Source organism: Hippocampus comes, unplaced genomic scaffold (assembly GCF_001891065.2).
Source record: "Hippocampus comes isolate QL1 unplaced genomic scaffold, H_comes_QL1_v1.1 scaffold212, whole genome shotgun sequence".
In the NCBI taxonomy this organism is placed as follows: Eukaryota; Metazoa; Chordata; class Actinopteri; order Syngnathiformes; family Syngnathidae; genus Hippocampus; species Hippocampus comes.
The window spans coordinates 156,324-172,143 of NW_017806011.1; the positions used below are offsets into that span (position 1 = coordinate 156,324).

At 41.9% G+C, this 15,820-nt stretch overlaps 1 protein-coding gene across 1 annotated transcript in view; it reads left to right on the forward strand.

Annotated features, from left to right (window-relative positions):
• ccn6 (cellular communication network factor 6) overlaps positions 1-12,554 on the forward strand; it is a 53,557-nt gene extending 41,003 nt beyond the window's left edge. Inside the window, exons 4-5 of the mRNA XM_019892541.1 lie at positions 11,374-11,567; positions 11,663-12,554. Of these exons, the coding sequence (XP_019748100.1) occupies positions 11,374-11,567; positions 11,663-11,944 (476 nt within the window). The 3' untranslated portion in view covers positions 11,945-12,554. The remainder of the gene's footprint in view (positions 1-11,373; positions 11,568-11,662) is intronic.
• The last annotated feature ends 3,266 nt before the right edge of the window (positions 12,555-15,820 follow it).

The following is a 15,820-nucleotide window of genomic DNA, read 5'->3' on the forward strand; positions in this document are numbered from 1 at the left end:
GTCGTTGCTGGACAGCTCCGGCGCGCTTGTGTCTTGCGCCTGTAACGGACAGCATTTTCACAGCCCTGCTTTGTTCAGCGGAGAGATCAGTCCTGTTGAACGGTCTGCGGCCGGATGGATGCAAGGCTTGAGGAGCCGACGATGAGAAGAAAGGAGCGTTAGCGCAGAGCGCCGATGTGGAACCGGGAGTCGCGGCTTGGAGTTGAAGCGGATTACGTGGGACAGGAGAAGTGAACTAATCTCTTTTTGTCAATGGACGCAAGAGCTTCGTGTTGGCTTTCAAAACTTAGCTTGTAGCAGACGTGCACATTTTCAGCATGACGTCTCTGATCCACTGGTAAAAGGACACTTTGATCCTATCCTCTTTCATCTATAACTGCTTCAGACAACAAAGTGTATGCAGGAAAGTGGTGAAGATTGCACGACTGTCTGTGTCCTATGTGTTGTGTTATTTTTGTTATTTTGACTTCAAGATGGCGCCGCGAGAGTGGCTGCCTTTCCAGCAGCTCCTATATTTTGTTGTTCTACTTCTTCCATTCATAACTTTGCTGCAGTGAATTAGGAATTTCTCCATTGTGAGACTAGTAAAGGCTTTCTTTTCTTATCTTATAAACAGCCGAGCCGTAAGATGAAAGTTGAGAGTCAGCAGATAAAGACTAAGTGCCAGGCACGATTACACTGCAATAATAACAGAAGTACTCGGCGTTGTGCAGCCTGTGGCAAATTTACTTGTGGCAAATGTAGGCGGACTTCACCTTGTGACAAATGTGAGATGTGAAGATTGTGTGGAACAATTGTTTGCTTGAAACATTTGTCCCGCTTGGTACCTTTTGTCCTTTTTTTTTTTTTGCCTATCTTTGTGTGAAATAAAAATAGTCTTTTTCAAATTATACAGTTTGTTGTTTTTCTAAACTGAAATTGAAATGTGTGGGGTCCTAATTTTGTTCCTCCGTCCTCTGAAATTTTAGGATTGGCAGTATGCAAGTATGCCCTCCGTAAAATGACTGGCCATGATAAAAACAATTTTCATGGCAAATAAATTAGTAAAAATGTTTCTTCAATCAAAAGACAAAACAGGATGGTTGTGGAGAGCTGTTGAGCATCAAACATGCACAGGGCTAAGCATGCACAATTAGCAATTCAATGGAGACAAAGAGTACCTTTCGTGGAATTTGCAAGTTCTGGAAGAGGGAGGGGGAATGGAGCAGAAGTGGAAAAACCCAGGACTCTAATACCCCTTTCCCACTGCCACAAAATCACGGGTAAACACGCTTTTTTGGGCAGTGGAAAAGGAGTGCCGATCCATGTCCACCAGCGCGCCATTGGAGGCGGGTTGTGATCGCCTCGGATCGCCCCCGCTTGCAGTTTGAAAGCCTAACACGGGACTTCCTGGTAATTCTGTGATGACATAGGGCGGTACGTGATGAGTCATAACATCGCGCGCCATCGGCCTCATATATAGCACGCCCCACAACAAAGCTAGGAGATCGCCCCTTAAGCTGTTGTCTCAGTAGTAGCAAAGAGTTGATCCTCCGCTGCTTTTCGACCATTTTGAGGACGGTAAAAAGCATGATAAAAGAAAGAACACTTGCTTTCATGTTGCTTTGTTTACCACCAAGAAATCTGTCGCACTATCATCTACGCAATCACAGCGTGGTGACGTAACCAGATGCAAAGTGGTGGTTGGGGGGGCGGGGGGTGCAGAATTGCCTTCTGTTGGTCAATGGGAAAGGGACATATTGCCAATTGGTTGCGTGTCGCCACGGATCACGACTACCCGCTAAATTCAGTGGGAAAGCGGTATAGGTGTTAAAAGTGACATCGAGGATGAATATTTCATTGGATTTAGTGATTTGGAGTGAAACTGATAGTTTGGTAAACTTCTTAGCATGTTCTTCATGCTAGAGTTATTTGAATAACTTAATATGTTACGTCGTTACTGACATTACCAGGCATGTCAGTCATGTAACATTAGTATACCGTACATTTATTCAGTCTGTTGTTCTCTATTTTATTTTTATTTTAAATCGCCTTTCAAGATGACATGTATGTTTTTGGTGTTGGATTTTATCAAATAAATTTCCCCCCCCCAAAATGCGATTTATACTCCAGTGCGACTGATGTATGTTTTTTTCATTCTTAATTATACATTTTTTGTCTGGTGTGATTTATAATCCGGAGCGACGTATAATCCGAAAAATACGGTATGTCCCACTGAGATATGTTCTCATTGAGGCCACTTTTATCCTGTCTAGAGGAAATCAAGACATGGATGGCACTGAATTTCTTGAACCTCACATGTATTTGGGTAGTAGTAATAGGACCTGAAGACATCAATATGATAGTATTCTGTTTTACATATACCACCATCCAATGACAATTCGAAATATCTTTTTTTAAAAATATATATTTTAAGTTACTGCATGCAGCCCATTGAATGAATCAAATGAAATTTGTTTTATTTGTTCATGTTTTTCAATATTTGCTCAGGAAAGTGGTTATGCCTTCATTATGTTAAAACATGAAGTTCAGGAGATTTTGCAAACGACCGTTGCCTTGGCGATGCACAGTTCGCCAAGAAAACGTTAATTTGAGGGTCTGAACATGCACATAAACTCGTTCAACTTTGCACACACATCAAGTCTGGCAAAACATTAAAGACCAAGTAATTTAAAAAAATGTCAAATGCAGTCTTTCAACTTAAGTAATCAAAGAAAATACATTAAATAAAGCATGAAAAAATAATTTCTGGTTCGTAAATTCGACAAAGTAATTATTTTCTTGAAGTGAGATCCTGGCGAGCGAGAAACTGGTAAGTGTGACGTCACCTCGTGGACAACAATTGCAGGGCTAGATATGGGAAGACCGTGCACAAAGCCAGTCAGAAATCGATTTGGATGGCGATGTTTCGCACTTCAGTGAGGGAATCCAGGTTTATGAATAATTGTAATAAGAGGAGGTTGTTGAGAAAGAAGATGTATGCCTGACCAAACATGTACGAGTCATATGCTTAGGATGCAGAAAATGTTGTGCATGAACGGCTGGACATGGAGTGCAGAAGAGAACGGTTGGCTACAGAGGCTGCGATTATTAGCCTCGCAATATTGTTTGAAATTCGATGCTGTGCCATGCGGTTAATTGCGTACGATGGCATTATCTTCTTAATCCATTTATTCCTGCTAGCAATGAGGGCACACGGTATAGTATGTTGGTGTCCTACATTGTCATTGCTCAGATAGTTCTGATGTGTTGTCGGCCACTCCGCACATAATATCGGCAGCATTGTTTGATACAAATCATTAAAGATGATTTCATCCATGTGCTCGTATAGTTTGAAATATTTTTGTGCAGGACTAGATCCATGTACATGTATTATACTTTGAATGAAATGTTTTCCCAAACAGCCAGAGTTATTAATTATCACTTTTTTTTTTTTCAATCTGGTTGAGAAAACAGAGGTCTTCGAAGTGTTTTTAACAAGAATGCTCATCGACACCGGCATGAAATTCATCCGCGTTGCAAGAACAAGACTGTCAGGTTTTGCGAGGTGGTAGAGTAGAGGACCCCAAAAAGCAGGGAGGACCAAGGGTTGACTGACCAAGATGTATTGAACAAAAATACAAACAGGAGTACACTGAAAAAAACTAACTTAAGTTCTTGAACAAAGTCCTAAAAACCACAAAGAACCAAAGTAACAAAAACAAAACATGACAGCAGCACAGAGAAACTCGCAATGATCCAACAAAGATTGACAGAACGGCAGGGAATGAAATACAAGCAAAGGGACGAGACAACGAGAAACACCTGGACAAGACATAGGCTTGAGGCAGCTGATTGGTTAAACACAAGGGACCCGGATGATGAGAACAGGTGGAGACAAAAAGGGCACATAAGACAACAAAACCAAATGTAACCTAAACAAAAACATAACAGAAACTGTATAGTTGCAATTTTATGGTCTATTTACGTGCCCCATTTTTTTCTTTTGGTCACTCAAACAACCCTCTGCCTGAAAGTGAACAGTGTATCGCCACATAGCACAGAGGCATTTCACCAAATAACTTGATAACAATGGCAAACGCAGGTTAACGGGATAGTCAATAATGCAGTACAATGGCTGCCTGGCACTCAGCATTCTGTAAATGACGTCATTTGTCAGAGATTTATGAACAAAAGCACTTTCGTTGTTCAGCACATTGCTATGGGTATAACTATAAACCTGCAGTGAACTTTATTTGGGCACGTGGCCTGACTGTCATTTCCAGCTGTGTTTGCTGGGGACGGGGCTGGAGCACGAAGATGTGCCGTACCACAGAAGTGCTCAGAGAATAAATTGCTCTATTTATGCAGATTAAAGGAAAACTCTTGTCTGAGCTGTCGTATCCAAAGTGGCTGTATGACTTTGCTGTGTTGACATAACCTAGTGGTTCTCAATTATTTTCTGTCATGCCCCCCCAAGGAAGAGGAAAACATCTCGTGCCCCCCCGCGACTATAAATAGTATCATTTGTCTATAAAATTGTTATAAGTACATCTCTGCATAACACTGTATCCTTATTAACGTATAAGAGAATAAAAAAAGAAATATGGACCAACTTACAACAAAGAAGAGCTTTATTACCTGTAACAAACAAGCTTACAACAAATAACGGTTTTAACTGTAACAGACCAACTTACAACAAAGAAGATTTTTTTTTAACTGTAACAGACCAATTTACAACAAAGAACTTCAACTGTAACAGGCCAACTCACAACAAAAGAGCTTTTTTAACTGTAATAGACCAACTTACAACAAAGAATAGCTTTATTAACTGTAACAGAAGATTTAAAGTGCATCTGAAATTCACAAATAAAATTAAATCCTTAATTCAACTATAAACATTTTTTGACTTACCATGTCAAACCATAAGATACTGAAAAATAAAATTACACAAAATCAATAAATAATAATGCTTTCAAACTGATCGCCATTAACTGTAACAGAAAAGATTTAAAGTGCATTTGAAATTCACAAATAAAATTAAATCCTTAAACTATGAACATTTTTTGACTGACCATGTCAAATTATAAGATACTGAAAAATAAAATTACGTAAAATCAATAAATAATAATGCATTCAAACCGATCAACATTAACTCAGGAGCACAATATTTAAAAAAAAACTTTAACCTGCAAAACAAAAATATATAGAATAATTTGTGCTGAATTTTTTTTAATCACAAATGATGCTGCATTAATGGCTACAATGAGCACGTTTTGAAATGCATAACTTTTCGAAGCGAGGTTTGAAGGAGGACACAGCAACTCTCAGCTCCTGCTCAATGTGGAGCCGGGATCTGTATTTGCTTTTCAGAGCAGCAACAGCAGAGAAGCCAGTCTCACACAAGTAAAACGCTCGCTGGTTTACTGAAGCAGCAGTCACAAAGCGGGATGATTGTTTTATTCGGCACGTTTTCGCTGGAAAAACTCAAGCAGCTTAACAGCGTGATTGGGGTGTAATGTCTTTGACGCCTTAAATTATTTGGCTTCATGCTGGCCAAGCGCTACATACGCTTCGTCATATTTCCTAGTCTTACCTTTCGGGAGACTTTCGTTTGTCCGAAAGGGAGACTTTCGTTTGTCCCGTTATCTCCATCTCTCTCTGCCTGTCTTCTCATCCTTGTTAAATATTTTTTCATGGTGTCACTTGAGGGTCTGCTACACTTCAAACTCATACTCTGTGCTGTGTGCAAAGCGTGGATGCTCAATGCAAACAAAACACCCTCTTCCGTGAGTTGAGTGAAAGCTGGCGCGTCTGGCTGCCACTGCTCACCCGCAATTTTTAGCGTCTTTTACGGTTTACTGTCGTCATAAGAAAAACCCTACGCTCCTGTCCCAATTCATTGTGATTTTAAACCATCAATCGTCATGCGATTGTTCTTAATCGCGCTGTCACAGCGTCTTACATGTTCGTCTCTCAAATGAGGCCCCGTGCCATCTCAACCCCTCTGTACCCCATGATGAGGGTCAACAGGGCCGATGTCTGGGCCTTACTGCTCTGGCCCATCCTGTCGCTCCTCCATCGACCTGTGGAAGGACTGCCACAGTACTCAGTGACAGAGCTTCTCAGGCTCCGCTCCAAGTGGTTGGGCTCCACTTCCCGGACATTGCCCTTCGTCCTTCCCGGAAATACATCCACCGTGGGTCTCGTCGGGGCTTCCACCTCGATGGAATATCAATTTGCCACAAATCAAATGTGAAATGATCAAAACGTTAACTCCAACAAAAGGAAGTAACACGTGTGGCGATGTCAAGTAATGATGTACGAACTGAACAAATCTTAAATATGGCAGGGAATGTGTTTACTTTTTTAGTTTTGATTTTGAGCAGCAAATTTGGAGTTACATATTGGTGCTCACCAGGAATGCATAGGCAAAATTGCACAAATTTTCACTTGAAAGAATAGTGGCGATCTTGGGATTTTTTTCTGTTCAATTTTCAAACTGTGTAAATTTAATACACTTCATCTTCAGCATGTTTAGTGCCACTTTTGTAAGTAACCACGCCCCCGTCCAGGCCACGCCCCTTCCGCTTTTTTCATCACTCGCCATTGCCATGTATGGAAGTTGCAAATGGAAGAAAAATGTGCACAGCTCTTTGTCCTAAGAGTGGATATTGCTTCTCGACATTCAGCCGGAATTCACTCAGTGTCTAAGATGTGAAACTTAGTCTCAATGTGGAGTCAGATGTGATGTCTATGAACTGCTCCTCCTCTGCAGAGCTGAAACCAGTTGGAGCTGGTGCATTATAAGGATCTCTCACCCAGTCATACTGGGAACTATTTTCAGGGAAGTACTTTGTGAAGAATCCCATCAGTGATGAAATCTGCTGCTTAAAATATGGATTCACTGAGATGGCATCATAGTCAGTAGTGTCAACAAATTCCTGCAGGTTCTCAAATGACTCAGTATTTCCTTCATCAAGCCGCCTGCCCCACATTGCAAGCTTTCGAGTGAAAGAGCTGATCTTGTCTGTGACACCTGAGGGAGGTGTTGATTTTTCCCTTGAAGCTGTAGCTTTCGTTCATTGAGCTTTCGAAATATGTCACTCAGGTAGGCCACTTTCATCAGAAAGTTCTCATCACTAAACTTTCTTGAAACTTCATACTTGTGTTCCTGCTCCAAAAACATTCTTATCTCCTCTCTGAGCTCAAAAACTCGGGACAGCACTTTTCCTCGTGACAGCCACCTTGCCTCACTGTGAAACAGCACAGCTTGATGTTCAGCTCCCATCTCCTCACAGATAGCAGAGAAGACTCTTGTTTTTAGTGGTCTGGTCTTTATGAAATTGACTACACCTACAACATCAGTCATAGCCTCACTTAACTCAGCGAAAAGGTGCTTTGATGCCAGTGCTTCTCTGTGTATAACAGTGTGTCCACTCAGCATTCGGTGAGGCCTTCTTGATGAGAGTCCGAAGTCCTTTTCTCATCCCTGCCATGGTCTGTGCACATCACTGCAAACACCAATGCAGTTCTCCCACTTTAGCCCATTCTCAGTCAGGAAGCAGTCTATCATTTCGAAGAGCTCTTCAGCTGTGGCTCTGTCTCTGACATATTTACAAAAAAGTAGATCCTCATCCAGGGAATTTGTCATGTCAAAACGTACATAAGCAATAAGCAAACAGTCTTTGTTGCTGTCAGTTGCTTCATCAAATTGTAAAGGAAAACGTTTGTCTTTGAGCTTATCAACCAGCTGTTCTTTAAGATCGTCCGCAATGTCATTTATACGTCTAGCAATAGTGTCATCGGACAGAGGGATAGTTTTTATTTTTGAAGCACTTGCGTCATCCAGCATGACAGAGACCATGTCTAATGCTGCAGGCAGTATCAGCTCCTCTGCTATGGTGTGGGGTTTTTTGCACTGAGCAATTTGGTACGCCACCTTATAGGATGCCAACAACGCTCGCTGGTTGACTGAAGTAGCAGTCACAAAGCGAGATGATTGTTGGCAGTATTCTGCACGTTTTCGATGAAAAAAATCAAGCGGCTTATCAACGTAATTGGGGTGTAGTGTCATCAAGTGACGACTTAATTTATTTGGCTTCATGCTGTCCGCTGCCAACATTTACAGACAGAGTAAACACACCGGTCTTTCCTCGTCTCTGACCGTCGTCACCGTGAAGCCAAGCGCGACGTACGCTTCGTCATACTTCCTCGTCTTAGCTTTCGTTAGTCTCTTGGTCTCCGTCTTCCTCTGCCTGTCTTCTCATGCCTATTAAATATTTTTTCATTATGTCATTTGAGGGTCTGCTACACTTTGTTACCACACTTCCTACTCATAGCTGTGCTGTGTGCAAAGCGCGCATGCTCAGTGCAAACAAAACCTCTTCACCTACGTGCGCACACTCTGCCAATGAGAGCGCCACTGCCCCCTAATGTAGTTGAGGTGCAATTGCACTTTATTCTCGGACAGTTAAAAAAAAAAATCAAAATAAAAAAGCATGTTCCCGAGGTCAAGCGCGCCCCCCTTGACGGAACCTGGGGGGGCGCGCCCCACTATATGAGAAACACTGACATAGCCCAACATCTTGCCCAATGAAATCTGAGGCTGAAGGAATGCAAACAAGTCATCACCCAGATTCCTGACGCGTCATGACAATCTTGTCCACTTTCCTGTTTGTTCGAGCATCTCAGCTTCCTTTCCCGAGACTTTTTCATGCACTCAGTTAGCTACCAAAGTGAGTTGGTTAAAGACTGAGTTTGATCGGTGCTTCTCTGACTTCAGAGCACAGCAGTGTAGCGTTGAGATCTTTGCCAATCCTTCTCACCACTGATGTCTGCAGTGCGCCCAAAGACCTCCAAATGGAGTTCATTGAACTTCAAACTACAGTCGTCTGAAAACAAAGTTCCAGAATGCTGCAATCCAGGATTTTTACGGGCTGCTGGCCCTCACTTAATGCCACAGCTTCGATTTCAATGCTGCCCATGTTCTGTCCATTTTTGGGAGCACCTATCTGTGCGAACAAATGTTTTCCATCATGAATTTGAACAAAACCAAGCACGGATCATGCCTGACTGATGATAACCTTCATGCTGTTCTACGGATTGCATCAGCACAGGACCTAAAACTAGACATTGACACACTGGCAAAGGTAAGCATTTTTTTCCCAGAAATGTAAAATAAAATATAATTCAACACGAATAAGAGTAGTTAAACCCTTAAATTTAGGAGGGCCCACCGAAGGGCACTCCGTCATCTGTCAAAACAAATCGCTGATGCACGTCGTCAGCTGAGTACATGTGTGAACATGTTATACTTCTTATAAAAGCTGAGTTTCAGGAGATTTGAATGGTACCCTACATGTTACAATTGTCGAATTTGAACCGGAACTTGGGGAGACCTAAAGCTTTGTTCCTGTAGTGTTTTCAAGTCCTAATCAACATTCTAAATCCATTTTCAAGGCAGATTTTGTGAAATTAGACAAACTAAAGATTTGCCTTTTTCTTCTGTTTTCGAACATCCGTAGTTCAGTGGCAGGAGCACTTACACATATTCTTACTGTATGGGAGAAATATTCATAATGATAACATTTTGAATATTTCAAAAAGAGACCAAAACTATGCTGATACTCCAAATGGTTCAAGAACAGCTACAAATTTACCTTGGGTGCACCTTTCCATCGGCATTTTTCGGAACATGATCAATGGATTGTAGACAGGGCATCCACTTAGTGTGTTTAAGGACACGCAGCATCTCCTCATCACAAACTTAGCTAAAAACTTGACCAATATACTGTAGTTTTAAACTCAGTCAACTTTTGTGTTGTCATTTTTAGTTGATTATGTATTATTTATCTGCATCTGCCTGTTGCAGATATTCAGTTTGTAGGTGAGCAGTTTGGGTTTCATAAGATGACATATTCAAAGGATTTATGTTACAACAGAGCAAAAAGCAAACTTTTTTTTCTGTACAGATGTAACGTTGTAATGTAATATTCATGACAACAGAAATCAGACAATCTTTGTGTAATATTTTAAGGACCGGTATGTGTATTTATTTGCATATAAACCTTCATGGTTATAGTTTTCTGTGAAGTCTTGGTGAAATTATTCTTTGAGAATATTTTGTTAACAATTACTTCTGGGTTGGGTCACATATACCAAAAGGAGAGTCAGAGAGAGAGAGATTGGTGGAGACAGAGACGAGATTGTAATTTCATGTTATGTTTTTTTATTATTTTCGAATTATCTACTGCTGGGTTACAAGGCCAACCGTATATTGTATTTTATTTATTGAATGTTTGAGTCAAAGAGATAAATGTACATATCGATTGGATCTTGTATGGAACAACTTTATTTTACTTTTCACAGCATTTCAGAATGGACGGTTAATAAAACGATTGTGGACCTCATTGCGGGATGCGGTTCTTTACCAGTGGAGATGCACTCCACTGCTCGTGCTGTGAATGCGTGTGACCTTGGAAATACGTCGCCAAACATCTGGTGGTCCGAAAATAGTGGTGACATACTCTCATTTAGCGATGATGGAAGCGTGGGTAAAATGACGATAACAGACTGACAGACTGGCTCACGGGCCTAAAATAGTGGTGACCAACAGTGGCCTGTTCGTGGTCTCTGTGTATGGAGTTGTCATCAGATTCCTACAAAGTCCTTTACTTATGTGGTCAACACAAGATCAGGATTAACCCTTTCATGCACCAATAATGATAACCTGTAACCTGATAACGTGATAAGCTGTCCACTGTAGTAACTGCTGTCCCTGAAAGGGTTAATGTCAGACATTTTGATCAACATTTGTCGTTTTTTTTTTTTTTCTCTCTGCAGGCTTAACTTTCAAATACAACTCCAGCTATTTCAAATTGTGCTTCGGGGTCAGGCATCTTTCTTGACTCTTCTGCAATAATGCTTCAGGAGGCTCACAGTACATGCACACATGTTTTGGATCTTAAGTGGTCTCTTAACATTCAAACTACTTGATATCTTCCAGAACATGGAAATAATTGGTCAATCACGGAGTAACCAATCAGTACTTTCAACCAAATCCCTTTATGTTTTTGGCTGCTGTACCAACATAGTCAAACAGAACACAATGTGATGTATAAAATGTATTTCACTCCCATACCAACACACCCTCCCACAAAAAAGACCTCACAGCATGCACATAAATTCTTCTTTTTTTTTTTTAAATAGAAAATGTTGTCTGATGTAAGTGTGTCACAGGATATTTTCGCCTCAAGCAGTTTTTGGCAATACCAAATGCTGGACTGTTTGTGGGGTTGTGTCAACTCCAACAAGTTATCAACTGTATCTACGTTATCTGTTACATCTTCTGTTTCTATTGAATTGTATTTATCTTTCTAATTATTACTGAAGCTCACAAGGATCCTCCTTTGGCCTGGAAGAAGAACTGTCTCATCCAAACTACGTTCTGGAGCCCCTGTTCCAAGTCCTGTGGCCTGGGCATCTCTGTGCGTGTCAACAATAACAACCACAAATGTGAGATGAGGAAGGACATGCGTCTGTGTCTACTTCGCCCATGTAAAAAGAGTGTTATCAACAGCATTCAGGTGGTTATAAAAACATTCCCCTCAAATTGTCGGATTAATGTTGTACATGTTTTTAAATCGGTATCAATGAAATGACTTTCAATTGTCAATTCTAGGTGCCAAAAGGGAAAACATGCCAACCACAATTCCAGCCAAAACGAGGGGAAAAGTTTGTGCTTTCGGGCTGCACAAGTATCAAGAGGTTCAAACCGACGTACTGTGGTATTTGTGCTGACAAGCGCTGCTGTTCCCCCAATAAGTCAAAGATGATCATGGTTAACTTCAACTGCCCAGGAGGCTCGAAGATAGAATGGAAGATGCAGTGGATAACATCTTGTAGCTGTCAGAGGAAATGCACTGATTCAGCTGACATGTTTTCAGATCTGCGTTTAATGTAACCAAGCCGGTCGTGATGGGCATAATGGTTATTTTCAGTATACTGAATGAGTTCATTTAAAAGATTCGAAGAAAGTTGTTCAACAAATTGTTTATTTGTGAAAGACAACGGCAGTATATTCACTCACTGACTCATTCATGAATGACAACAGCATGGTAGTACCTTCGCTTCAGTCCCCTCGCCACCTGCAGTGCATGCTGGTCATTCAGTGGTCATGCACCGAAGATTCACGAGTAGGTAAAAGTCTGCAGTTCCTATTCTGTGGTCAGCCGACACGCTGAGCTCAAATGAATTAAGAAAAGATGCTTATACGCAAAATGTGTCTGTGTGTGTGTGTGTGTGTGTGTGCGTGTGTGTGTGTGTGTGTGTGTCCAGAAATTATACACACTCGAAGGGTATGAATAATTTAGTGTTTGACTAGGCCTATCCCTATTACAAATAAACTAGATGCAATCCAATTAGTGATGCTTCAATTGATCGGTGGACGCGACCAAAGCTTTTAATTGCCGATCGATCACACTATGTATCTAATTATTCTGTTATGGGGTTCACCAACTACCCCAATATATTTCATTGATATTGCTATTTCATGCAACTAACAAAATAAATGAAGTACATTATATATTACTGCATCCAGTGGTCAGCACGACGACCTCACAGTGCAGAGGTGCAGGGTTCGATTCCGGCTCCGGTCTCCCTATGTCAAGTTCACGTGTTCTTCCCGTGCCTGCGTGGGTTTTCTCCGGATTATCCCACATTCCAAAAACATGCATGGCAGGCTGATTGAACACTCGAAATTGTCCCTAGGTGTGGTGTGAGCGCGGATGGTTGTTCATCTCTGTGTGCCCTGCGATTGGCTGGCAACCAGTTCAGGGTGTCCTCCGCCTACTGGCCGACAGTGACAGTGAGCAATTGACCTTGATGTTATGATTTCACACGCAACTTAAAGTCACGGTTTGTTTAAAAAAAAAAATAAATAAATAAATAAATAAATAAATCAGTAAATAAATGTATTCCGCCATACAATGCACTCTTTGAACCGAGTGGGTAGATCACATGAAATCCCTGTTGCAGTATTGCTTTGTTCTATCCATCGGCGTCACAAATACAAGACAAAAAATATTGCACAAATTTTGGCCTTGACAGAAAAAGCCCCCTGAAAATTGTTTGAGAATTGAGCAAGCTATGTCTTATTTTCAGTGCACATGCATTGGCTTCCATGGGAACGAGCTTCACCGCCGGCACAGGGCTCCCATTAGCATCTCGCATCAGCAGTTGGAAACCTTTGATGGCCGCAAAGAGTTTCAGAATGGGTGGCAGTTGCCGTCAGGGATCTATATACTTCAAGTGTTATCACTGCAGTAATCTCAATAGACAATCTTATCTTTCTTTATTCACATATTTAGGGTGTGACAGAGAGCGACAATATCAAGTCAGGTCAGGTTTCTTCTTCTTCAAGGTTATGTAGGTACCACACAGTGATCAGATAGACAAACTACCGGTGAAATACAAAATATTATTGGAAGCACTCTTCTTATCTTTTACAGCTTTTTTTTAAATTATACCTAATGAAATGAATGATGAAATTATTCATTTCATACTCGACTTCGGTAGGACTGGCAACAGGAATAAGCCCCCTTTGAATCCAAATGAAATTCCATTCTGATTTGCCCCGTGATGAGTATTTTCATTCCATTTAGTAATTTGTTCAATAAATTCTAATTGGACGACAGTTGGACTACAAACTCTATGTAAACGTGAGTTCGTGTTTCGGTATAAGACATTGGCAAACATCTCCACCTGTTTTTTGACATGTCACAGATCAACATAGTAACTGAATCATAATTTGTGCATTTTCTGTACCATTTTAAGCAGTGTTGTGTCTTTGAATAATAAAGGGATTGAAATGTAACAATGTATTTATTTTTTTAAATCTGATTCATCAATTAAGCGGCACGTCGGTCTCACACTATAAAGGTGCAAAGTTCGATTCTGGCTCCAGCCTTCCTGTGTGGTGTTTGCATTACGCCCGTCATAAAGGCCCTCCTGAAGGAGAAGGAGAGGGCTTTTGTATTGAGAAACAGAAAGGAGCTGAAGGCCATGCAGATCCAGCTGAGGAGAAGGATCAGAGAGATGAAAAAGGCCTACAAGGTGAAGATGGAGCTTCCAGGCCAGAAATGTCACTGGTGTCTGGAGAGGCCTGAAAACCATTTAAGGCCACAAAAGCCCAAAGACAGAGACTGTGAGGGACAAGGACTGGGCAGACGAGCTAAACCGTTTTTTTCAATCAGTTTGACTAGACGTCTGTCCCTCACCCGGTCCACCAACTCCCCTCCCCTCCTCCTCTCACGACCAGCTTCCAACACCAAACAACTGCCCTCTCAGCCAACCCCCCAAGGTGGACCACGACCTCATATCATGGATTACAGATTATCTCACAAACTGGCCACAGCCATGAGGGCAAAGGGCTGTGAGTCGGACAGGCTTCTTTGCAGCACCGGGGCACCGCAGGGGACTGTCCTGGCTCCATTCCTGTTTACTCTCTACACCTTGGACTTAAGCTACGTTACTCCACCCTGCCACATTCAGAAGTTTTCTGATGACTTCGCAATCATCTGCCTCATTATGGACGGAGACAACACAGATGCTCTGATCAGGAAGGGGCAGAGCCGGCTCTTCCTGCTCAGAAAACTGAGGTCTTTTGGAGTTCAGGGGTCACTCCTTAAGACCTTCTATGACTCTGTGGTGGCCTTAGCCATTCATTATGGCATAGTCTGCTGGTCAGGCAGCATCTTAGCCCGGGACAGAGAGAGACTGGACTGACTGGTCAGGAGGGCCAGGTCTGTCCTGGGCTGCTCCCTGGACACTCTGGGGGAGTTGGGCAACAGGAGGATGCTAGCCAAGCTAAAAGCTATGAAGGACAAACCCTCCCACACCCTCCAGGCCAGCCTGACAGCACTGGGCAGCTCCTTCAGCCAGAGATTGACACACGCGTGCTGCAAGAAGGAGAGGTACCGCCACTCGTACCTGCCGACTGCTGTCAGTCTATTGAATAGACAGACCTAAAAACCTGGACTCACCCCCACTCAGCCATTTTTAATATGCTGATATTTATATTTTATAATTTACTGATATACTTTTTGGTCTTTCATATATATATACATCAGAGATGAAAGTCCTCCGGATTTTCCCGGAATTCCCAGTTTTTCAAATTTTTATGAAAATTTCTCCGGAGAATTGAGGAAAATTTGCATAAAATTAATCCGGATTTTAGTTGACACAATTTGAACGAAGACGCGTTTGAGTTCGTTGTATTGCTTTCACGAGCGCAGCCATATTGAGGCACTAACACTAGTAACAGTAAAGAGATTTTTGTTTATGTAATAACGACAGAAGACATGATGGCGTTTGACTAATGGTTTAGTAGATTGAATGGCAACTCGCAACAACAGTAGCAAGCGTCATTTTGCCTCTTGGGTTATACCATCTCAACTAGAACGTGGGGGATAGTCCCCACACATTTTTTGTCTCTTTATAAACACACCTGCTAAACCCCAGTGGAACAAATAAAAGACGCCGTGGACAAGAAAGTTGTCGTAAAAAATATATTTGGCCAAAAAGGGAAAAACACAGATTGGCAGAAAATCGTGTCCGTCTGACTTCGAGTGTCGTCTCGGCTAACTTAGCTTAGCTGTTGTCGTGTGGGACGTCATTCGCGTCGGCGCCGATTGGTTGAAATCAGAAAACGCGCTTGCGTAGATGTTCGCACTGAAGCACGCACAGCAGAGAGCAGCGGACTATCTACTGCTGAGGCTCGCTTAGCTTGAGTGGCGTCGCAACAACAGTAATACCTTCGCCTCGCATTCTCATGGCTTCG